The sequence below is a fragment of the Lonchura striata genome, chromosome 5 (genome assembly GCF_046129695.1).
Source record: "Lonchura striata isolate bLonStr1 chromosome 5, bLonStr1.mat, whole genome shotgun sequence".
Classification (NCBI taxonomy): Eukaryota; Metazoa; Chordata; class Aves; order Passeriformes; family Estrildidae; genus Lonchura; species Lonchura striata.
Genome location: NC_134607.1, coordinates 57,216,813 through 57,242,984, shown reverse-complemented (window position 1 = coordinate 57,242,984; position 26,172 = coordinate 57,216,813). Strand labels below are relative to the sequence as shown.

Here is a 26,172-nt window from a genome sequence, read left to right as displayed (position 1 = left end):
CCAGTTCAAGAAGTTTTTCAGAATCAGGTTGGAGACTTTGTTTTAACTTCTGTTTTTCCCCAGCCCAGTTTGCCCCACACTGAGCTTCTCTGGAGAGCAAAGGAGGTGAGGTGTTATCACATTTCACCATGGTTTTCTCTTCCTCTCCAGAACCTTTCAGTGCTGACGTATGGGTGATGATGTTTGTGATGCTGCTTATCATCTCTGCGGTGGCTGTCTTTGTCTTTGAGTACTTCAGCCCTGTGGGCTATAATCGGTGCCTTGCTGATGGCAGAGGTAAGAGGAGCTGTTTCTTGCTATGATCCCCTCTGGTTTCCAGTCTCTGTTTTTTTGTTGGGGTGTTCTTTGCCTTGAAAGCGATACGGATCTAGCCCACTCTGAGCTCTGCATTCAGGCTGAAGAGGCCAGGGATGGAGGCGGAAAAAAGGCTGTGAAGAGAGCAGATGTGTATAATGGATAATTTGCTTGGCATGAGAGACGGGGCTGTGTCGCCTTTCATGTCTAAAGCACATACCAGCTCCAACCTGTTTCTCATTGAAAGAAAATGGGCCCCAGTAGCCAGTGCTGGCAGGGCCTACAATGCTGCACTCTGAGGCAATCACAGGGCTCAGCACTGTCAATCCATCCTTCAGTGCTACATCTCCCTGCAGAGCAAGCCACTCTGCTGGCCTCCTGGCATAGTGCTATGTCCTCCAGAATCCACATCTGTCACCTGGTCAGGTCCTTCCATGCCTTTCTGGCTTTCTAAGACCAACTGAGAGATTGGGAAACTCATTTTCTTGGGAGTGGGTAAAGAATTATTTTTCAAGGGTAGCAGAAAAGTTGGGACCAAGCAAGTTATCAATTTCTTTGGTTCTGATCTTCAGAAGGCAGCCAGATGAATTAAAGAAAGGCTGTCTGTCCTTCCTAAGATACAGCCTTTTTCCTCTTATTGACATGAAAACAATTAGCAAGTTGAGTCTTCTGTCATCTGCATATCTTCACCACCCAGTGAATCAGCCCTTCAAACCTTTCTGGATTTATTGGTTCATACAGAATAGTGGGAGAGAGACAGATACTGGAAAATGCACTCATTTGCTCCCAAGTCTAGTACTTTGAGTGAATTTATGCCATCAAATTAGAGAGGAGTGAAAATAAAAAGTGTTAATGAGAATGCAGGCAGAACCACATACACAAGGAAGTGGAGAACTTGTCTCTTAATATAGAGCTATGGAGGGCCTTTATGGCACCTGATCATAATTGCATGGATCTGTGGGCACAAGTACTGAGAAACCCGAGTCTCTTAGGAGGTATTAATACAGATGTGGAACTGGAAGCAGTATTTAGTACAGGCATGTTAAGTTAGCCCAACTGCAGCTACAAGTATCAATATTTTTGAGTAATTATGAAGAGTATTGCATGATCAGATGGGTATTATCCATGAGAGATGAAATATGAAGATACAGAAATCTGCTGCAGAGACTGCAATGCTGATTTTGGCTAATGTTACTTTGGCTGCATTTGAACTATGACAGTACACCCCTGTCAATATATCTCAAACACCTGCATTTTCTCTTTATGGACATCAAGACTTTTGAATTGGAATCTCCCATTACAATCTTGGTTTGTGTCTGACAAAGTAATTCTGGAAGCATGTGAGGTGATCAGTGGAGAGAGGAAGGCTTTTAGAGGGGAACTTCTCAAGATTTCCTTCCACCGTACAATTCCCACTGATGTTTTTCAGGCCTTTCACCTGTTTATCTTAGGGCACATTAGTTAGGGAGGGATGTAAAAATACCACTCCAGTGTGTAAAAAGACAAAGACTGCCAAACTATGTTTCTCTTAGGAACTTTATCTCCTTGGAATTTAATGCACCAGTTTTATCAGGTGATGATTCTGCTCCAAACTTGGCGTGCAGTTCCCTGGGTAAAAAATGAGCCACTTGCATTGTTCAGCTGTATTTAGGGTAACACGGTTAGTGTTTCCAGATGATTGATGCTATTTGTTGCTAAGTGGTTTGGAGAGGCATGTCAAAACTTTCTTCCCTTTTGCTATTTGCTGGAGTCAATCTTAACTGTAGGCAGCAGCACTAGGACCCAATCAGCCTGCCTGAGGAGATGAAGCATGGGATGCTGATCAGGTTGGCACCATTGCAGAAAGGTCAGATGCTCGAACTGTTCCATTCATCCTTAAGAGGATCTTCTCAGTGTTCAAAGAGTGATCACATCGGCATTCTCCCTCTTAGCTCTTCTTGTGCTCAAGTTGAGGAAATTCTGGGTTAGGTTCCCACTAATGGAACCAGCACGTGCTGAGGGTACAAGATTGCTGGGAGAGAGGTGCCATTTCACATGTTTTCAAATCTAGTGCTTCATTAACACACGTGGCTTCTGGGGTGTGAGTGAGCTTCTACACTGAAAAGTGAATAAGGGGAAAATAGGAGCTTTTAAAACACTGGGTCTGCTCCTGGGCTATCTAGGGCAGACCTGCAGATTTTCTTAAGGTGGAACAAGTATGTGTCACCTTATGTGACACATACTTATGTACCTTAGACACAAAATATGGAGAGAGGAAGCTGTGTTCTTCTCTGGTTTGTGGATCTTCAACAGACTGAATAATGAAACATTCATGCAAAAGTATTTGTAGAGCCCTGATATTTCAGATGGTACTCTTCATCATACCTTTACAAGTACAGTAAAGACAGCCATGTTCTACACATATGTATGCTGGGACCTTGAGGACGTCACTCCAAAATTAAATGTTTGGTCTATTAGATATTTCAATCAAATTTTAAAAAAATGCCCTCATATAAGGTTTCAGTGTAAATCCCTGAGATAGGCAAAATACAGAAACATGAAGGCATTAAAAAAAAAAATCAGGTTGTACTTAGCTGAGACATGGTAGCATAAATTTAGGGGAGTGCAGCTGCAGATGTTGACCTCACAAGTGGGAATGGATTCTGCTCTTAACTCTGAAATCAAGATGTGTATGTGACTGGAAATGCAGACTACTTAATCTCAGATGCTCACTGTGGGATCATGTTTCTCAATCACTCTAGAACCAGGAGGTCCCTCTTTCACCATTGGCAAAGCTATCTGGCTGCTGTGGGGGCTGGTGTTCAACAACTCTGTGCCAGTACAGAATCCCAAGGGTACCACTAGCAAGATCATGGTGTCGGTGTGGGCCTTCTTCGCTGTCATCTTTCTGGCCAGCTACACTGCCAACCTGGCTGCCTTCATGATCCAAGAGGAATATGTGGACCAGGTGTCTGGCTTGAGCGACAAAAAGGTAATGTATCCACCCAAACCCTCAAAGCAGCCTTTTCCACAGAATAGGCTGCTCTACCCTCTCTTCTTTCCTTTCACAAGGAAAGTGGGCAGGTGTTTCCAGAGTCACACCATCATAGCTTTAGACCCTAGTTTAAATAGCACAACTGTTCTTCATTGGTATTCAGTTGCACTTTTACATGTGTTAAGCATTTCAGGAATGAATTATAGACAGAACTGAACTGTGCTTGCTTGCATGATCCCAAACCACACCTTGACTGTCAGCAAAAAACAAATTAATGGAGCTTTGGAGACAATGTGTATAATGGCTGTAACCTGTTTTTTTCAGAATTAAATAATTTGTCTTGGGTAGGAATGCTGGCCATTAGGCTAGTAAATGTGATCTGTTAATTTATTCTGAAAACAAGTTCTGTCCATGGGGGTAAATCACTGTGCCTTTGATGATTTACTATTGCTTGCATTTGAAGTTATACTGTTGTTTTTTCAAGGTGTGTGGAGGCTTACCACAAGAAATCATTTTGTGTTCAGACTGCATTTCAATGACTTGTTTATCTGCACAGCATTTTGTCCATGCAGAGCATTCGATTTTACTGGACTCTGAATGCTTGAGGATTTTGAGAAGATTGCTGATATATGCGGGGTAGGACTGTTTGGCTCGTGAGGGTGTAATGCTTTGTGCACTGCTTTGCTTTTGTTTTGTGGTGAGGCTACTCACAAGGAATTGAGAATTGTGAGGCTCAATTGCCCATGCTGAGCTTGTTACTCAGTCACTGGGGCTGCTTAAGGGGTTGTGCCATTGCAGGGCAGCCAAATAGCATCGGGTTGTACACATTGCTATTGGGGATAGCAGCAAGAGGAGGACTACAAATGTCAGGTGTGGATGATGGTTTGGTTATAGTTACTGACTCTTGTGTCCGTCATGATAGTCTAGAAATAATTTGTGGCTAGGCCTCCTGTGTATATGGTATCCTGTTCAGCAGGCTGGAAATTCTGTGATGGATTAATCATAGAGTTTTTATTACTCATTTTGTTGTTTGGTTTCTGTTTCTTTTTCATGGAATGAAACATGGCAGAGAATAATACAATCCATGCAGAAGTACTTCTGTTATTTGTTTTAATTTTGATCTCAATTTATTTCACACTGTCTCTCCATTTGCAATGTGCTGTGTTGAGGATGGGGTGGAGGGGAAGATGCTTTTCTGTCAGGTGGAGATTGTTACAGAGACTCTTAAGAAGCTGTGAGCTCCTTCGGATTGAAAGATACTGTTCAAAACCAGCCAGCTCTATCAGAGGTAACATTAGTTTGTCATCATTAGGTTTTAAACTGTCTGGGCTAAATGGGATAGTTTATACCTGTGATCTACTGTCTCAGGCTGTGCCTAGGCTCATGGAGAGAACATGCTTTCATTCTCATGTTTTTCAAGATATTCTTCATACCTGCAGAGATATGTGCATGAAATATTATTTGAAAGCAGTGGCTCCTGGAGCTTCACAGAGCCTTTGAATACAAATTTCTGGGCCTGTTTTAGATGATTTCACTGTAGGGCCACCTGTGTATATTGGATTGAGGCCATTTTCTTCTACTTTTCTCTGCCAACGTACCTGTATTTACTTTTGCTATGCTAAAACATATGTCCTTTTTTCCTTCAGGAACAGAAAGGCTATAGTACATAGAGGATTGTGGTATGCCTCAAACGTAGCTGCTAGTGCAAGTACAATATTTGGGTAAGATTGCAATCTACCAGAGCATCTGGAGTCAAATGAAAATTGGCTGGTGAAACTGAAGGCTAACAGCTGCCTTTGGGCAATAAAGGCAGGTGGGACTAACTCCATCCAGAATAAGTGAGTGAATGAGCTTGATCTATCGGACTTATGGATTTTACCTTCTGAATATGCAAAGGGCCCTGTAGGATATGGGAGCAGTCATCCAGACATTTGTCACACTGCTTCAAGATCCCCTGATCTGGGAGGAATTCACTCTTCTGGATCTCATCTTTTCCCTTTTCCAAAAGGAACACTGCTTGCAACTCACTCACTCTCTCAATGCACTGCTTGCCAGGTGAAGGGGACAGCCACATCCAGGGCACATGGAGGTGCACTGTGCTCTACCTCACTTCTCTTGCTTGTTTAAAGCTAGTTCAGACTTTCAAAAGAGGCAGTCACTGTTCAAAGCCAGGTGGGAAAGACTGTTTTCCAAGAGGAAAAACTGTTGCTTCCAATTTCTTTTATCCTAAATGTATGATCTGGTGTCCACAGCAAAAGTCAGGCAGATTGGTCTCCTGGCCTTCTCCATCAGGTGGTAAGGGCACCTGTGTCCACCACAAGGACTCAGGAGATTATGTAATCCAAGCCAATTGGTAAAGTGACAGTAACAAAAGGATACTGTTCGTACTTGCCTAGACTCAGATCTGCTTGCAAATGTCTGTAGTTCAACAGTACCTGGGGAAGGTGTCCCATTGACACTGTAGAGCAGCCAAAATGCCAGATGCACTCAAAAAATCCTTTCCTGTGCCTGGCTGGGGTGCACTTGCCAAGGTCAGACTGGCTACACTCTGCAACAGCAACCCTGAGCGTCTCCTTGGACCCTCTTCCTTAGGTTTTGCCTGGGAAGAATCACTGCAAGAGACACCTACAGCTGCTGGCATGCCACTTCCCCAGAAAAGCAGACTGAAATGCTCCAGATGTCTCAGGATGGTGAATGTCTTGGCTATGCCCCAGCATTTACTTCCTAATGACATGCAAGACAATGACTAATGTCATGTCCCCACTGTGTTTCTGTGGACGCTTGAGCACGTCTGTCTGAGCTGGGCTGGAGTGGATGCCTCTGTCGCAGGGGCCAGGTGGAACTGAGGGTGTCTGGAGAACCCCTGTATGAACATAGGGACCTCTGCCACTCTCTCTCTGTCCCAGGTGATGCTCACCTTACTGAATGCCACTCTTTGAGCACAGTGGGCTCAAAACAGGTGCCAGAGCTGATGCAGGAACCCACCTTACGATGGCTTTTAATTCCCCCATGTTAACCTTTGGAGCTGCTAAATCGTACATCCAGCTTTAGCTCTTGACTCTGGGGCGGCCATGGGCAGTTTGAGGGAGGAGAAACCTGCTCCTGCCTGAGAGCAGCACTGGCCTTGTCAGTTCTGCAGGAAAACTCCTGCTGCTGACAGCATCTCCTTTGCAGCTCCCTGTGCTTGTGGCATGCTGAACCATTTCCTTCCTGCACAGGTGCCAAAGCAGCACCCTCTGCCCCCACTGGTCCACCTTGTGCAGCAGAGGGCCTGGAGGCAGTCCTGGTAGGGACAGTGCCACATTTGCACGTGCTGCTGGGCTGCATCCATCCAGGATCCATGTGGGGGGCTGCTGCTGCCCCAATGCCTGCGAAAGCCCCTGTGGTAAGAGGGCCTGTCGCAGAATATGCAGTCAGCTCCCGGGTCTGGATTTCATCTGAGTGTAATCGGAAGATATAACCCAATTTCCATTAGTGGGAGAGCTTCAGACACATTAGAGAAACAAGCGCCTGCGGTATTTCAGTCTAACGAAGGCAATAAATACAGGAAAGATTATATAAAATGAACTAATGTGTGAAGTAATCTAATAGCTATACGTAATTTCCATTCATATAAAAGTAGTAATAGAATAAAAGCAAATGTGGACAGTCAGCAGGGCATTTAAATAAATTGATTTAGAAGGCAGTAGGTTAATAATAATAAAAAAATAGTATCCTTTCCTATAAATTAGTTGGAAATGCCAAAGAAGTTAATAAAGTATCAAAATAGTAATTTGTAATTGACATGAAAAGGAGAGAAATTGATTTCAGCATGCCTGCAAATTAATACAGATTGCTGAAATTTCACACATATTTGACTTATTTGCTTTTTAAGATGTTAATGCAATGTTGATACAAATGCAGCACGGGTCAGTTATTTTTCCAATAGATATGAGTTTATTTCTTTTTTTGAAAGGTAGGTTTTGAAGTTAAAACTGCCCAGTATTTTTATGAAAAAGAACAAACTTGAGGAGAATATAAGAAGGCAGAAGGAATTTCTGATATTTTCCAAAATAGCTCATTTTAGTATACTTTATACAAAATACTTTGCTATTTCTGACATGTATTTTGACACGTCATTTTCTAAAGGCACTACACATAAAAGTGACCTACATTTAAGGGTGAAAAAAGTGGAAAAAAGATATTTTTTTTTCTGTAACAAAGGAAGGGGACAGACAGAGATAACTGGAAGACAAAACAACATAGGTAGATCTGAGATGAATGGAACATTTCAGGTTGATACAAAACAAAAGCCTCACTGAAAAAAGTACAGAAAGAAATGGATCTGCTCTTTTCTGGCAGTAATAGATGCTTGACTGTGAAACTGAAAGATGAATTATTTCCCACATTGTACTTTGCAGCACATTAAATCAGAATTATACAAGGATCCCATATATGCAGAAGACTTAAGTGTGTGTTTAACTTTGTGCTCATGAGCGGTGACATAGAGTCAACGGGCTATTTTTTACATGATTGCAGTTAAATGCTTCCCTGATCTTGCAGCTTTTGTACAAAAAATACCTGCTCTGGAGAAGTCCAGAGAAAATGCAGAGCAGATACCTTCAGCTAGACATTTTTCAAGTGGACTAAAAGTGAGATTCAGTCTTGTGCCTTGTGAGCTCTACAAGGAGAAGATTGTCTAACTAGATGGCTTGGAGGCAGTACAAATCTTCCCTGGGATTAAATAGTGTTAACTGACATTTGTGGTACTTCCATACATTTCAGCAGAATACAAAGAAAGTTTTATGTGGCAGTGTCCAAAGGCAGAAAGTACACCATCTTTCAACAGCAGTATGACTTTTATTGTCAGGACACCTTTGTGGAGATATGAGTTAGGCAGACAGAAGAAGGACCATACCACTTCCAATCCTGTCCTCCTGTGATAAATCATAACCTCTTCCAGAATGTGTAAATCTGATGCACCTTACTTGACACTAAAAACGTCCCCAAAATAAAGAGGTTCTTGAATCTCCAAACCTTATGTCATGGGGGTAGAGTTGATTTTCTTTCCACAGTGCTTTCCTAGGGGTACATTTCCCTGTACACCTCACAGTTGAACTGTGCCTTTTGCTTAAATATGACCTTTATCAAAAATAGTGGTATCAACTAGCACTTAATAAAAGAAACACTGCCTCATAGTGAAGTGTAAAAAACTCAGAGCTCTGATAGTCTGAAATATTATGGCTTAAAATTTGATTATTTCGCTATATATCCTTGTAAATCATCAGGTGCTATAGTATTAAGTATTTTAAAATATTACAAGTGTAGCTATATATTATGTGTAAATGCACATAATGCATGTGTGCTATGTGTAATTACATATTATGCTAAAATTTTCATATTAATAAATAGCTATTAAATAACTACAGCATGTCATATGTTAGTAATAGATTTTTCTGATTTGTGACTTACATTTATTGTATACATAAATATAATCATAGAAAAACTTTGCAGTTGCAGATGGGTGTGTTTATCTTAGATTTAGACATTCTGCAGACTTTGTATTGGGATAATTTTTATGTTTTCTGAGATCTTTGGAACAAACCTCTGTGCCTGTGTGCTAAAATGTGATTCAGTAGTTTTTAAGACTATAAATGTTTAAAGTTTAAAGGTCTTCAAACATGTTTTGTTTTCCCCCTGCTTCAGTCCTAGTTTCTTTGTCATTCTCCTTCTTTTTCTTCAGTTCAGCACTGTACAGTGCGGAGCAGCAAGGAGGCTGCAGTGTGCTTTAGCCTTCACTTTTCTCTCAGGATTCTCTCTTTTTCTGTTCATCTGTAGGGACTTCTCTGGTTTCAAAAAAGACTGGGGGTTGAAGGGATCAAGAGCAGTCCTGCCAGCAATGGCACTCACAGCATAGAAAGCCAATTGTATCCTGTAACCCAATTTGGGTTGCATCCAAAGGAGTGTGGGCAGCAGGATGAAGGAGGGGATTCTGCCCCTTTGCTCTGCTCTGGTGAGACCCCACTTGCAGTGCTGCATCCAGCTCTGAGGTCCTCTGCACAAAAAAGGATAGACCTGTTACAGCAGTTCCAGAGGAGGCCACCAAAATGATTAAAGGGACAGAGCACCTCTCCTTACAAGGAAAAGCTGAGAGAACTGGGAATGTTCAGCCTGGAAAAGGGAAGGCCTTAAGGTGACCTAATTGTGGCCTTCCAGTACCCGAAGGGAAACCTACAAGAAAGATGGAGAGAAGCTTTTTTAACAAGAGCATGTAATGGCAGGATGAGGGGTAAGGGCTTGAAATAGAATAGGTTTAAATTAAGTATTAGGAAAAAATTATTTGCTGTGATGGTGGTGATGCACTGGAAGCAGTGCCCAGAGAAGTTGTGGATGCCTCATCCCTGGAACTGTTCAAGCCAGGTTGGATGGGGCTCTGAGCAACTCGTATTGTGAAAGTTGTTCCTGCCCATGGCATGAGGATTGGGGTTAGATGATTTTTAAAGTCCTTTCCACCCTGTTCTATTATTTAATGACAGTAAAAACACGTAATGGGACTATTCAGGATTTTTGACAAATAAAATGCAGTTTAGTTGGGAACTTAAGCAGGTAAGATGCAAGGGCGAGGATACTCAGACTGTCGGCTTAATTCATCCTTGCTGGAAAAGAAGAAATGCAAACCCCTGGGCTCTGCTGGAGGTACAAATGAGAGTTACTAGATGAGGGACTTTGATGATGGCACCATGGTGTAGTCCTTAGCTTGCAGCTTCTGCATTCCTCCTCCACTGCACCCTGACCTTTCCCAGGCCTTGGCCACCACTGACTCTTTCTTTTCATCTTCCTTTTCACCAGCTCTTGGAGCTATCCCCCTTTGGAGGTAGTGGTTAAATTTGGTTGCTTCTGTGCTAATTGCTTGGCAGTCTGGAAAAAGCTGTCTTTGGAGGGTTACATAATGGGGAGAGGGAGAGAGGGAAGCAAAAGATTGTCCTGCTTCTCACATCCGTATAAGCCCGGGGAGAGGAAAATAATGAATATTTTTATTTATTATTTATATGGTGCCATAAATGTACTTGGCACTTTGCAGTCAAATAAAAGACAATGGCCCTGCCACCAAAATTTGGCAGCCTGAGAGATGAGAGCTGGCTCCTTCAGCTGAATGATCAGGGCTGAATTAGTGGTGGGGAAGGGATGCAAGTATGAGATCTACAGGATTTAAAAAAAAAAAGTATGCAACAGCTGTACCCCTGCACTTTCATTCCTGACGCCTAGTGACTATGACATTTGGAGTTATATGCACATACATATACTTGATAAATATTTGGCAGGTTTTGCCTTTCCAGGCATTTTTACTTCACTGCATGGAAAGAAGCCCTGCTTCTCCCAGGTCTTTGTCTACTCAAGGTCAAACGTCCCCTAAATCTCAGTGGCCCAGTAGACTTGTTTCCTTCAGGTGTAGCTCAGTGCTACACACATGGGAGTGCCAGTCACATGGGAATGATACGGCTTTCATTTCTCTGTCTTTCACTTGCAGGTAGGAGGCGGCTTTCATCAGAAGGTTAAAGGAAGGCATTATCTCCCAGCTCTGGGAAGGTGCTGCCCTGTCTGAAGTGTCCTGCTTTTTTCGCTTTGCCTTTCTGCCCTAGAGATGTGCTTAAGAAATTGCACTAATGTGTTTACTAAGCTTTTAAAATTGCTTGGATGAAAATTATGGGCCCTGTGAAGTCTTTTAGAGGTTTGCCAGGCTTGTGCAGGGTTTCACTGTGCTGCCCAGTGGATAGTGCCCACATAATAGTAGGTTGGCTACTGTTAGTATTCAGAAGACAGGAGGATCTGACCTTCCTTTGTTAGTGAAAATGTTAGTGAAAAATGGAATTGCTTCCCCACCAAACTACATCCTCTGAATTTCTCAGAGTGTTTCATAATTTGCTAACCAGCCATCTCATGTGCAAACAAAGCAGATTTTAAATTCCTCTGTACTTAGCTGTCACCTCTCCTGTCAAGGTCTTTTTAATCAGTTAATTTTGTCCCTCTGAATGAACATCTACACTCCTAATGATATTAACATGAGTGGAGTAAGTGGCATCTTTCTGCCTCATGAATTTCTCCTTTGTGTTTGCCTGGAATTATACAGTAGATACCCTTTGACCCACTGTGTTTAGCTTCCAAGGAACCTGACTTTCAAGAATTAAATACATGTGATGATTTGATGCTGGATAAACAGAAGATCTCCATCCTTTACATGCACACAACCAAAAGTTAAGTGTGCCATAGCTATGATTTCATAGCACCTTTCATTGCAACAGATATGACTGTGGTGTTCTGACACCATACATACTAACACTTGAGCTGTGCAAGCAGCTTTTGGCTCTGACTGGTGAAGCTCAGTCATTCCACTACAGATTTCTGGTCAAGCTTGAGGGACTCCTAACAGTGACTTGAAACCTATATACTGCCAAATGTGTCCTGAGGAATATTTAAGGCTTTAATATTACCTATTGGGTGGAGAAACTGCACAAAGCCTGTGTAATGTTCACACACTTGCCCCACCCAGAAGATTCCTGGTGTGCTGGTGTGGGTGGGCTCTGTCTGTATATAATGTGGGATCCTGCAGTGGCCCCTCAGTCCTGGTGTATCTGCAGTGCATGGGTCAGCATAAAGGCAGTGTGGTGGCAGCAGGCACAAGTAGGTGTGTCCATGGAGGACGTGGGTTCCCCGACGTAGCATCTGTTTGGGGTGACGCTGCACTGCCCAAGGTGCAGAAGTGGCACAGAGCAGGTCTGTACATAGCAATCCAGCTTGCAAAGAGGCTGCACAATCCTACTGTGTGCACTGCTCTGGCAATAACCGCATGTGATGGAGTCTTCTTCCACCAATTGGATCTCTGTTTTCATCTCAAATATTTTGCAAGGATAACTATTTTTAAAGTTTCTATATTTGAACTCTTTTCTTTTGTTTTCACCTGCCCCCCTCACCTCTGCATTGTTACCAGGTGCTCTGTTCCCTTTCCTGACCCACATGTGTCCATATTTCCCCAACAGACATTCACAGATATTTTTCTGTTTTGTTTGTGGGTCTGACCCATACTACATCTTCCTTTAAAAGGGACTTTAATAGAATTCTTTGCCAACTTCACTGCAGTCAGCTGCACTAACTGATAACTCCTTTCTTGGACTTTAGAGCAATTCATGGGTGAAAGCGCTATGCAAAGCAAGACAGAGAATTTGAAACATCACTGCGTACTGAATAATAAGATAAACCACAAAGTCAAAGTCTGAGGGAGGACAGGGTAATTTTATGCCCTTCCAAAAGCGACATATTTGATTTGGCGCTGTTGGGTCCCCTTTTTTTTTAGCTTCCTTTTTTTGTTTATAAATCAAGACATGTGTTTTTTGACTAGTGAAGATAAGAAACTGGGGTCTCAGGAAGAGTTGATGGGGCACCTCGATTCAGAGCTGTGAGGAGTCCCAGCCACTGCTGAGGAGGCAGAGAATGTTATTGTGATGGAATGCAGGAGAGAAATAAAAAGAGCTAGGGTAAAAGGATGATCTGAAAACTCATAGTCATTTGGAAATGGCTAAGAGTTCCACCTTGGAAATAAAAAAATATCTGTAACATCAAAACTACATGACTATACAGAGGGGAGAGGAATGCTTTAGGAATGAATCTTGAGAAGTATCTGTACAAGAAAGTCATTAATAATAGAGAATGAGCAGCACAGTCACTTTAGTCTGCTCTCCTCACACACTTGTACCAGTGCTAAGATTTAGGTCTGCAGTATGATTTTCTGCCTATACTGTTGGGCTGGCACAGCTGGCACACTCCTAGCTGGGATGCAATTTTGTCAATTTTAAAGGGCTACAACACCAAGACACCAACAGTTGCAAGTTCCATACTTGAAATCTGTAGAGCACCTCCTCTACCAGGACAGGTGACAGGGGCATGGGTTTGTGGATGTGTCTATGTGCACAATCCAAGCTGCAGAAAGAAAAGAAAACAGTAAAAGCCCTGCAGATGGTGCTGGCAGTGTTGATTGACATTCCAGAAACAAAATGATTACTACCTGAATGCAGATCAGGACAGAGTTGCAGCTTTGAAGAACTTGCAAGCTGAAAGTGAGGGATTGACAAAACATGATATAACACAGAGAGGCCCTGAGAAGAGTAATAATGAGCATGAACACTGAGTACATTGCTTGTGTTGCCTTACTGCAAGCTTTTTTACTGTAAAATTCTCTCAGCGTCTTTGGGTCTTGATCAGATTGTTCTTGATAGATGGAGAGCATGTTCACCAACCAAGGGTAAGTCAAGGAAAGACCTACAGGATACAGGCAAAGGACAACAGCAAGAATGGTTGCAGGTCCATATGATACAGCTTGCAAAGAAAGACTAAAGAAACTGGGCTTCTTTAGCTGCAGTCAAAGAACATGGTGAAGCAGCCACACAATTGTCTTCAAAAATATAAAATGCACCTTCAGAGGAGAAGAAACTATGTGGATTTCCCTGCCCATGGACGAGATAACAGAAAATATTGCAGTTGTATTTGCAGCTGGATGGCTTTAGTTCAGATACTTGGAAGAACTTTCCAGTAGTGTAGTAAAACTCTGGTGGGCATTGTCCAGGGCATGGAAGAGTCTCCAGCACAAGCTGTCTTCCACAGTGGGCTGGATTAAGAGCTGTCAGGAATGGAGATGAACAGGAGAGACTCACCAGAGAGATACAGGTGGAAGAGATATCTCTCAGGGTCAAATCCAAGTTTGTGATTCTGTGTCATTGTTTGTGGTGCAGCTTGGGGACAAAAATGATATATTTTGGCAAAAAGGACAAAAAAAAGCTTTTTCTCTTTAAGAGTTGTCCATTAGTTGTGAAGGAATTAATTTTCAGCTGAAACAGAGGACATAGAAGGCATCTATAGCAAGACATGCTGCTTGGATATGTGTACCCTATCAGGACTTAAGTACAGGCATAGAGCTACCTCAGAGTTAGACCTGAAAACCATTGACCCAGTCTTCACTTTTTAAGGTTCTGAAGGAAGCTCTTGTGCAAACAGCCTGGTTGGATTTTCAGGCAATGAAGAAAGGGTCAAGCTGACTGCAGTGACATACAGCTGAACCAGAAAAAGAGGAGACAATTGAGGATGTTTGGGCAATGCAAAGAGGTTATATATTAGGAGTGTGGTGGGCATTTCAGGCTTGTTGCTACCCATAGTGGTTGGCTCCCTCTACTTTTGGTGAGAGATGTCCTGAGGGCTGAATGGCCCAGTGGCTAGATTAATTTGGGCTGCTGTAGATGTCTAAAGCTATTTTAGGTGTCCAAACTGCCCTCAGGTGGCAGGCAGATTTGACACAGGGACTATGACAGACCAGTTCCCAGGGTGAAATTCCCTAGGCATCTCACCTTGGCGCCTACTTTTAAGGTAAATGAAGTGAACTCAAAGTATCTAATGAGGGCTTAAGCTCTTTTGGACTTGAAGCTAACAGAGGAGCTGAATTTTTGACTCTCAGTTTGATTTGTCAGAGCTGTGGGTCTTCCTTTGGTAGAGAACTTAAACTGGTCATCTGGGCCTTACAAAGTGTAAGGAGCCCTCCCAGAGAATCTGTATAAGCACTACACCCACACACCCAGCCTTGCACCAAGTTCTACCAGCTCATTATGTTATTCAGCAGTGGATTGATTTGGGGTTTTTTGCAGCAGTGTAAAAGTAGATCGGCTGTTAAAAAGGAGACTTTTTGTTGCAAGAGCTTGCTGAGTTTGGGAAACTGCTTTCAATGCTATTGGCAAACACTTTACAGTGTAAACAGGGCCCACATGAAGCAGATAAATAAGTGCAGATGTGCTTTTCTGTAGGATCCATTCGGTGATAGACAATATATTGGGAAAAAAAAAATCTCATCAAATTAATTGTGGCCAATTAGACATAACCCCTTCCCCTCATCCCTAAATCCCCTCCAATTGCTGCTGCATGAATGGGAAGAGCTCCTATCACCTGTTTCATTATGCAGATTGATATCCGAACATCTGAGAACAATGCTGCTTTCTGCGCGGCATGGCTCCAAATTGCTAATGAAACAGCTCTGCCAGCGAGTCACTTACACCCGCTTTCACTGCCGCTCTCCACAGCTCTCGTGGAGAGATGTGGAGGGGAGTGGCAAAGGAGCTCTCCCCCCTGAATGTGCTAACAGCTTCCAGCCTGTGTGTTTATTGCTCTCCAGAGGAGGAAGATTTCTGCTCTCTGACTCGGGGAGGTTACTTTTGCAAAGCCGAGGTCTGCTTTGCACTTAATGCGCCTTGATTTCAGTTTGTGGAGTGAGGAGCTGAACAGGCAGGCAGCCATTGGGCTCTGAACATAGATGTCTCATGTCCCAGAGCTACTGCAGCCCTTCAGGCATCCTCAGTGCCTGCTTTCCACCCCCATCTCTAGCATCCACCTTCACAATTGATGGGAAGCATGCGTGACTTCTTTCATGGGTGAGAGGATGCACACATCACCTTGGGTACATAATAGGGGAACATCTCACAACAGAGGTTCCATGGTGAATGAGTGGGAGGATGCAAGTGGGATATATCTCTGTCTGGGGCTCTTGGGGAACAGGACTGCAGCTGAGTTCTGCTGGTTCCCTCAGAGGCAATCACCCTTTGAGGAGGGTAGAGCTGGGCAGCAGGACGGGTCTCTTGCTACAGGCAAGTATAATGTGGGGCTCCTACAAGTATGGACCCTGTACAGCTGGGTTTTCTCAGAAACTGATATAGTTGCTTATCTTCCCTTCCCCTATTACCACGCAATTTTTTTGCCGGAACCTCACAGGACTCCTATTCACAGATGCCTGGAGTGGAGTTGTTGTGACTTAAAGCTCTGACAAGAGAAATTTTTGCACAATATAATGGGACAGATCTCTAATTAATCTACATTCTGACCCTTTCTGTCCATATCTGTGGTAAATTCCTTTGTCTGTGTTCACTGCAGCATTGAGATTACCTCTGCACAGGCTTCTTCCATGTAATGGCCCCTGCACTGTGCATCAGCTCCTCCCTCATGTCTCAGACTCCCTATAGACCCATCTGCCAAAGAGCCCCGCTTCCCTAGGCCTGATATTCATGATCCAGGCTCATGGTCCCAGCCCCTGGGAGAAATCAAACAAGTGGCTTTCCTTTCTCAACTGTGTGACAACCTGTCAATTAGGTTTCGCTTTACAGATTATGTCCAGGTCTTCCACACATTCCTCTACCGTGTTGGCAGAAGAGGACACACTCCTTCCCCATCTGTCCCATGAACTTTCTGGGAAGGCTCACATGTCTTCTTGTTCCCTTAGGATGAGTTGTGTGGGACAGAAATTAATTTAGAATGATGCAATATTTTTTTATTCTGGAGAGCTCATTTGAGATCCCTTCATTCCAGGACTGGGCTGTGCCCACTTACTGCCAAGAAACACACATGGGGATTTTTGAACTTCTCTCTTATCAGAAAGCTGCATACATGTACTGCTATTGCTTCTCAAATATGGAGAAGAAGCTGATTATCTCTGGCTGCATCAACTGTGGAGTCAGCTGGACATTGGTTACTTTCAGCTTTGTAAATATTAAGCTAGGTTAGCTGGGAATCTGTGTTCCTCTTGGCACTCAAGTCTGGTGTGGGCCCCATATGGATCCTTTCATATAATTTCCTGTCTTGCTGTTCACCAAGCTATTGCTGTAGTGTGTGTGCATATTGGTGTGTGGAGAGTAATTTGCATTTGAAGATCTGTTCTGACTAAGGAATCAGCAGGAGATAAGGACTGGTGAGTGAATGAGTAGTATGTGAATTTGCAGAAGTCATCAACCTGACTTCTTTCTCTAGAAATGTGTTTTTCCTGTTGCCAGAAGCAGTAATTTCTTACAAGAGAAATGTTTTCATTCATTTATTGATTACCCAGGAGATTAAAAATTAAATTTGGAGCCTTTCACCTGTGGCTGCTATTATGGGCTCTGGAACAGCGAGGGGACAAAAAATAGTTCAGAGTTGGGATTATTTCTCTTATCACAGAGAAATGCCTGATTTTGTAATCCTTCTTACTCCAGTCTGTAGGCACCATGATGGAAGCAGACAAAAGTAGAGATTGTGTCACTGGGAATGGAGGGTGGAAATATAAAATGGACATGCCAAAACTCAGTCACACAAATGTTGGTCAGGCCTGCCTGATGCTTCTCCTGTTGACTGTACTCCGTCGGAAGGTTCTGTGGGAATGGGAATATCCTGTATTCCTTTAAGGTGGAGTTCTGCAGCCTCTGGGAGAGCAAGTTGCTCACACTGCAATCTCCTGGTTTAGCATGTCAGGGGAGAGACTGTGTTTCTTTGTGTCTGGCATGGCAGTGCCCTCCTTGTGATGGGTCCCCTAGGCTGCTGCTTTAATCAACTTAGTAAAAAAGAATAATTTTAGCATGCTGCGGTGATTTTTCTCCCATCAAAGTTTGCTTTCATTACAATCTTTGATAGCTGTGAGTTTGTCTTCCTCCCTAGAGGGTGTGACAAAGTTCTAAGAGACACTTTACAGTCTATTTTATGCTATGTGAAACTTCTGTTTTGTTGGTGATGCACTAACCTGAGTTCAGAAAAACAGCCCTGATGTTTTTTATTGGCTTAAAGCAGTAGGATAGATGTTCTCTCTCACACTTTCATAGGCACATACAAGTTAGCCCATCTTGCCATCCAAACTGGAGAGATGAGCTGGCTGATACACAGAAACAGGTGAACAGTGTTCACCTGTCCACAGACCCAGCTTCTAGCTGTCGTCATGGCTGAGTTGTGAGTGAGATACACTGCTTTAGGGGCTCTGGCCTCCTCAGTTGAGCTGACCAAGTTCCAAAATGGCTTTAAGTAGAGCTCAAGAACAAGGCTCATCTGCATATGTTTTAAGCTAGAACTCTCTGTAGATTGCTGCCCTGTAGAAGGTGGCAGTGCATGACTGCACATATTCAGGTACCAGGTGCACTCCTGCTGTTAAATGGTTTTGGTCTGACCATTAGCCTGTTGTCAGTGTGCTTCTCAGGTTCACAGAAATACACAGTCACAGCTGGGAGTCAAGAAATGACACCAGGCAAGCTACTGCCTGATATATCCAGAGAGGAGGAGGCTTTCTTCCATTTAACCTTTGCATCTTTTTCTTTACTGCTTATTCAGTTCCTGGTTTATAGTTCTGTGCTCCTTCTCATCTGCTGGTTCTAGGGGTTTTAAGCAATCTTGATAATTGACAGTCTAAATTTTTCTCCTTATAAAATCCCAGAGAGCATTGATTATGACTTGAGTTAAGGAAGTGGCATATAAAATCTCACAGGCTTGCAGCCGTGGGGGAATGATATGATGAATGTATTTCTTGTGAGCAGCAAAAGCTTTGGAGTGTTCTGCCAGCTCTGTTCTGGGCATCCAATGGAACTAGTAACTTTCAGCCACTACCAGCATTTTATTTGGGACATTTGCCCAAAACTTTGAAAGCTACTAATTTGTTTGGTGAAGTGGGTGTGAGGTGTGCTGAGAGGCATCTCTTCTCATTAACTACTTTTCTATATCTGTCAGGAGCAGGAAGTGTAAAGTCATCCACAGAGCTGAAAAAGATACGTCTTGGGAACTAAATGACGGTTTGTGGGTAAAAAGCACATCACATAGACTTTATCAGAAACCATTTCTTGACTGTTCCAGCACCCCTGTTACATTTTCCCTTTCCTTTTTCCTTTTGATCAAACCCCCTATTTAATCTCTGATCACTGACTATTTCATGCATTTAATCCAGAGTAGAGAAAAAGAACAGATTGCTCAGATTTACTTCTTGTTTCTTAGGCATTAATAGGAGATATTAATGTTCGAAAACAATAAAATATATATTCTCAATTATGTTTTCTACATGATAGTAAAATAAAATCAGATCAACCTTCTGACATTCTCCCAAGCAGATGACTGCTTCAGTCTGAAAGACTGTGAGAAATATTCCTTTTTCTGTCTCTTCAGTTCCAGAAACCAAATGACTTCTCACCCCCTTTCCGCTTCGGGACAGTTCCCAACGGCAGCACGGAAAGGAACATCCGCAACAACTACCCTGAAATGCACAGCTACATGGTGAAGTTCAATCAGAGGGGGGTGGACGATGCACTGTTCTCGCTGAAGACTGGGTGAGGCTTTCTTACATGCTTACTTACCACAGAAACCTGCCTTTTTTGCATGCTTCTCTGGAAAATTTACTTCTTAGGGTTTGAAAAATGAGCCTCTATTATCATTCCATGGTTAAAAGTATAGCCAGACAACACATAGCACAGTAGCACAGGACTCTGTGGTTCTTTTTGCCAGGTTTTTCTATTGACATCTGTATAAAAGTTTCTGGTTTTGCTCTGTTTATAAGAACTTAAAAACAAAAAGAGGATCTACTGTATCCCTGTGTACATAATCTATGTGTGTATTGGTCCTGAAAACCTTGCTTCATCAAGATGTTTCATGCCGATGGGTTTTTATGCATTCAGAAGGAAAGCTCACAGGTCTCTGTGGACAAAGTTTTTTTCAGAGCATTTATATTGTCATCTGGAAATTCCTTTGTTTTCCCTCCTTCTGTGTATAAAAGATTATGTTAATCAGGAAGCTGTCAGACTAATCCCACCCCAGTGTATCACCAGCTAATACAATATAATGGAAGGTAGGTTTGAAGCAAATAGTTTGGAAGTAGCCTACTCTCTGGAATATTTTAGTATCAAGGGCTAAACAAAACATTGTTTGAATAATATGGAAATATAAAAAAATGTAAGTGTTTCCTTGGGTAATTTTGGAGACATGGGAAAAATCGTTAGCAAAAAGCATGCTTGAATAGCTCATCCTATTTTAATAATAGTGAATCTGCAAAGGACCTAACTCAAAATGACATTTTGCAAGCCTTTGTCCTTTGTAATTAAAGACCTGCTCTCAGAACTGACCATTTTAGTTGTCAGAACCCAGCCACAGTGAACAAAAAATATTTTTGCTTACACTCATGTTGCACTCTTATGAAAAAAGTTCATTTCAAAGCACAAAGTAAGATGTTTAGCCAATTTAATTATTAGATTGACTGAATATTCCTAAACCTCTTTGCCAGGTTCAGAGGCCTGCAGCCCATTAAAAATGGCTGCGCCATAGTTGGATATTATCCTGAGAAGGTACATTTGCCAGGATAGTCATCATTCAGGAAATAAATATGCACTGTCCTGGAAATATATGGATATATGGATGAAATTGAGCCCATCACTTGTGATAGATGTCATCCTGGCTTCATATTCACCCTTGGACAGACTTCCTCACAGATAAGGACTTGAACTGAGATAATCACCATACTGTAAAGATATGTGCAGGAGGTGTATTGTAAACATACTATGTGAGAGAGAATGTGCAACTGGAAGATCTTAGGTCATTTATCAGAAAATGTTTCATTTCAGATCTAGTGGGAGGATTTACTCATCAGCTGTCTTTGGGTTTGTGGAAGATGCAGCCTCCTGAGACTGCCCCCCACATCCAAATCAATTTGTTGCAGTATGAAAAGGCTCTCATCAGGCCATTGTGCTCTATACACAGTCCATAATGGAGATTTCTCTGTGTTGAAACAGAATTTTTATTGTAATTTTCAGCTGAAAATTCTTTAACAAAGACCAATTCAGCAGGGTAAAGCTATTCTCGTGGCCAAGTTGACATTGGTAAAGATCTAGTAGTACTTTTCACAGTAACTGAGGGGCTAAACATAATGTCCCGACTGTATTTGATTTGAAAAAAAAAATATTTTTTCTCAGCTAAGTCATGCCAGCATTTAAATTGAAGAAAATATCTTCCTTACTTCAATCCCTACTTTGCTATCTAATATTGGTATATTTTATAAGACATTTTAGATTCTTTCAAGATGAAAGGCAGTACAGAAATATAAGCTATTCTTAAGGATATAGATCCCCTTGACTTCCTCTTCATTCATCTTTATCTAGCAGTATATGTGTATTCCAAATTTCCTCTAAGATCAGAAATGACGATTAGCAGATAGAAAAAAATAAACTATCCTCATTTATAACCCAGATTTACCTGTAAGACAGCTGTAGGTTTAGGGTTTTTTTAACTATGGTGAAGGTGAAGATGATGCCTGAAGGATGGGATACCATCCAGAGGGACCTAGACAGGCTCAAGAAGAGAGCACATGGGGATTTAATGGGATTTAACAAGACCCAGTGCAAGGTGCTATACCTGGGTTGGGGCAACCTCCAGTATCAGCACCAGCTGGGGGATGAAGGGATCAAGGTCAGCCTTGCCAAGAAGGACTTGGGAGTGCAGGTGGACAAGAGGCTGGACATGACCCAGCAATGGCACTCACAGCACAGAAAGCCAATTGTATCCTGGATTGCATCCAAAGAAGCGTGGGCAGCAGGATGAAGAGGGGGATTCTGCCCCTTTGCTCTGCTCTGGTGAGACTCCACTTGCAGTGCTGCATCGACATGGACCTGTTGCAGCAATTCCAGAGGAAGCTACCAAAATGATTAAAGGGACAGAGCACCTCTCCTTACAAGGAAAGGCTGAGAAAATTTGGATTGTTCAGAAGAGAAGGCTTTAGGGTGACCTAATTGTGACCTTCCTGACGGGAACCTACAAGAAGGCTGGAGAGAAACTTTTTGTTAATGCATAGTGACAGGACAAGGGGCAATGGTTTCAATCTGAAAGATTAGATAGATTAGGTATTAGGAAAAAAATCTTTTGCATGGTGGTGGTGAGGCACTTTACTGTGGGGTGATGAAGTTGTGGATGCCCCATCCCTAGGAGTGTTTGAGGCCAGGCTGGATAGGGCTCTGAGCAACCTTGTCTAGTGGAAGGTGTTCCTGCCCATGTCATGGGGGTTGGTACTAGATTGTCTTTAAAATCCTTTCCAAGCCAAACCTTTTTATGATTATACATGACATATTGCAGTACATCTTAAAGAGGTTAATTTCTTCCTTAGCTGCCTTAAAAACACCTTTTGATTTTATACAGATGTTATGTTTTCTGTACTATACCCTCTTATTTCTTGCCTCTGTGCAGGAAGTTGGATGCTTTCATTTATGATGCAGCAGTGCTAAACTACATGGCTGGCAGAGATGAAGGCTGCAAGCTGGTGACGATTGGGAGTGGGAAAGTGTTTGCCTCCACTGGCTATGGCATTGCCATCCAAAAGGACTCAGGCTGGAAGCGCCAGGTTGATCTTGCAATTCTACAGCTTTTTGGAGATGGTAAGTGACAAGAAAAAGAAGTGCTGGAATTTTCCTAAGAAATACCGAGTTTTGCGTGTAAGAAATGGAAGTTTCTAGCTCTGGTGCTTCAGATGTGAGTTGAGAACATGGAATTATTATTGGGGTTTCTTTAGAGGCAACACACCAAAAATGCGAGAATGTAACTTCTTTCATGTTATTGATGCAGGGTAGCAGTATAATCAAAAGCAGTGCCAAAAGCATTAAAGTTTTTGTAGAACAAGCTCAGATATGTGTTTGAAAAATATCTTATGTGAAAAATATATTGTAAAAACAAGATTTCTGGTGTGAATTTTTCACTAGCTTTGAGGTTTTGCCATGACCAAACCCACTAATTATACCAGACTGTGGTTATTCCATACTTTATAGCTCTAGACAGAATCAATCCATGCAGAGTTTACAGAATTAAAGGATAAATATTTCTTAATGAAAGAGCTAGATCAGATTTTCCAAAACATAAGAAACCAAAACAAAACAAACAAAAAACCAAAAACCAAACCAAACCAAATCAAACCAAGCAAGGAAGAGCTTGAGACTCAGAAGCATATTTTGGAATGAGTTTTTAACAAGAACATTATAGTTACCTATAATGTTCTTATTAGTTCACCTCTTATTTACAGAGAAATTGCTAGTACTGACAAAAACTGTTCATGGGAAAAGTATTAGCAAGTATTTTCCTGTTTTTCCATTTCACATTACATTTTCCTGGGTCCTTTTTTATTAATAAATAAAATTCACTGGTTATTTTATTTATAAGTGTTCTTTTTCTCCCCTGAAATCTGAAAATAACATATGGTATTACAAATATGGAAAGAACATAACTTGGACATACTTCAGAAGGTTGGCCACCTGACACATAGATTGTTCTGTTTCTTAAAAAGCCTAGTATGTATTATTTCAGAGAAGGATATAAGTTCACCACAAAGCTTCAAAGACTCTGTTATGGCACTACTTAAATATATGGATTTTTTCCCCCTGCCACTGGACTGGAGATTGAAAATGTGAAAAACTAACTTTTCTAACAACATTAAACAATTTGTCATCCTGCAAAATTAGTTTGTTCTGAGTGTCTCAATATGTGCGTGTGTGTGTTTACCTCTCTATCACCCCTCATGAAAGTACCATAATGGTAGTAAGTGGTGTATGAAATTAGAGTACAGAACATTTGCTCGTAGCTGATATAAATTAGTAAAATTTTTGATTGGTCAAAGCCTTTGGAAGTGTTGAATTTGGAAAAAATTGAAGGGAAGAAAACCAAGTAAAAATACTGAATTTTGTTTTGGAACATTGCACCTGATTTTAATGAGCTATGGATATGATAGAAGCAAAAATTGATTGAAAGCAATCAATATTTTTATTCCAAGTTGGAAACGTATAATGTTTTCATCTAGAAGTGATTAATTTTTGTCTATCAGTCACTAATTTTTCCCTTCATTGACTTAATGGAAGTGGAAGTTTGTGAGGCCAGGTCTTCAGTCATGTGGTAGACAACTGTTTCAGGATCTCGGTGTAGACATCCAGCAAGTGTCATAGCTGTGTCCTGTGGTACAGCTTGTTATGGCTAATATCAGGCTTTGGAAAAATCCCGTTGACTTTCCTGTGACAAATGGACTCTTGCCCCCATCAGAAGGGCAGTCAGAATATTTTATGGATGTTGTAAATTTGGAAAAAGAATGTGGGGACTGGAAATTACATTAGATCAGCTTCTTGCTTTCAGTCTGCTCCAGTTTGAGCTCTTCAGCCACTGCAGGATTATCTAATCTGTTTCTTTCCTCCTGTCTGTCATTCTAGGGGAGATGGAGGAGCTAGAAGCTCTCTGGCTCACTGGCATTTGTCACAATGAGAAGAATGAGGTTATGAGCAGCCAGCTGGATATAGATAATATGGCAGGTGTCTTCTACATGTTGGGAGCAGCCATGGCCCTCAGTCTCATCACCTTCATCTGTGAGCATCTCTTCTACTGGCAATTCCGCCACTGCTTCATGGGTGTCTGCTCTGGCAAGCCCGGTGTGGTCTTCTCCATCAGCAGGGTGAGTGCCATTAACTGTCAGGGATGAACAGAGGCTTTATTTAGACAGTCCTAGGTACTGGAGATGGGAATATCCACCAAGACTGTCTAATACACAGGTGGCAGTCTGCACAGTGTCATCTTTGCACTGTTAATGTTGAAAAAACATGTTAGTTTTTTTTCGTGACATGTCTGCTCTCTGCTGGATTATGGTAAAGAAAATGGAAATTTCACATGGAGAGGAAAACACAGGAGAAGACAAGTTAACTGTTACTGTTTGCTCCCCGAAAATGAGTTGTGAGATGTAATCAAGTAATGATGGATAGTATGATTAGAAATTCAGGAGTTTTACATTGCCCTCTAAATTACAGCTTTTCAGCTGACCTTTTGTTAACTAGAAGTGTGCCTTCATTGACAGTCAGAAGTCCTTTACCGAAAGCCATGCCCTGAACTATGCAGAAATCTTTCTACAGAGTATGACCACATAAACTTAGCAATTGCTTTATGCAAATCTGCCTTAGGGTACAACATTTACATTTAAAACAGATTCTAGCCATTTCTGAGTCATCTTCTACTATTAGTGTTGCTAGCAGTTTCCCATTTTGAGCTTTATTTTCCTTCTTTCAAGCCACTGGTCCATTCTCCGAATCTATTCTGAAGTGAGGTCAAATCTTGGCATTTTTTAGCTCAGCTGATGTAGCAGAAGTTTCTTTGATTGTACAAGGAGTATATAATTGCTGCATAACATATTGAAGAGAAATTACAAAGCCTTTTGAATGCAAGGGCACAGCCTCTCTTTCTATATTGTTAGTTTCTAATGTGGTTTAGTCTGGAGATGAGATGGGGTGTTGTGTTTGGTGACCCTAAGATAAGAATAGATTATTTCATTCTGTGGTTATCTGTTAGACCTGGGCTAGGTTGGTGAAAGGTCTGAAAAATGTTAATCATCTGCTAGCTGCTGAGAAACCATGATAATGTGATGGTGTCCATTTCACAATTGACATTAATCATCAGGCACCATGTGGTAGGTCAGGGAATAAAGGAGCCTCTTATGTTCTGTTCCTACAGATAGCCCTTGCAAACAGTCATGGGTGAAAGGAGCTTGTGGAGAATATGGAGAAATTTGGCCTTTCTCTCATTGAATTTGAGGTTGATTAGAGGACTTCTGCTTTCAGGGGTGTCAATTTAGAGCCTGTTATCACTGTTAAATTTAACAGAATGCAGTTAAGAATTCTATTGTACCTCAGTAAACCACATGCAAAATACCTACATATCTATTAAAGAGTTCTGCTCTTTCTGTGTTTCCTTTTCTAATCTGTACTGGTGTTAAAGGTAGCTAAGTTTATGACAAATTAAGCTGTTCCCTTTAAAGTTATCTCCTGTGTCAGTGATTAACTGATGCCCAGATGATTTTCAGGGGCCAAAACAGACTTTCATCCTCTCATCCACACAGAATCATATGTCTTGATTCTTTTATTCCCAAGGATATTATTGTCCCCATTTGCAATTCTGTGTTATACCTACTAGACTTGACTAACTCTTACAGATGCAAGTAGGCATTCCTGCATCCTGGAGATACAACTTGAAACAGCAGAGGAAGAGGAATGGAGGGAAAAGAAAAATGTGAGGGTCAAGAAAAGAGGGTCAGAACAGCAAGGGTTGGTAGAGCATATCTGATTTTATTT

The 26,172-nt window shown here is 41.8% G+C and overlaps 1 protein-coding gene across 3 annotated transcripts in view; it reads left to right on the top strand.

The window, feature by feature from the left end:
* The window catches only part of GRIN2B (glutamate ionotropic receptor NMDA type subunit 2B), a 224,606-nt gene that overhangs the window by 176,609 nt on the left and 21,825 nt on the right, over positions 1-26,172 (top strand). For all 3 annotated transcript variants that reach the window (XM_021552888.3, XM_021552890.2, XM_021552889.3), the window contains exons 9-13: positions 151-276; positions 3,036-3,265; positions 19,217-19,377; positions 22,274-22,461; positions 24,271-24,509. In XM_021552888.3, coding sequence (XP_021408563.1) covers positions 151-276; positions 3,036-3,265; positions 19,217-19,377; positions 22,274-22,461; positions 24,271-24,509 — 944 coding nt within the window. The remainder of the gene's footprint in view (positions 1-150; positions 277-3,035; positions 3,266-19,216; positions 19,378-22,273; positions 22,462-24,270; positions 24,510-26,172) is intronic.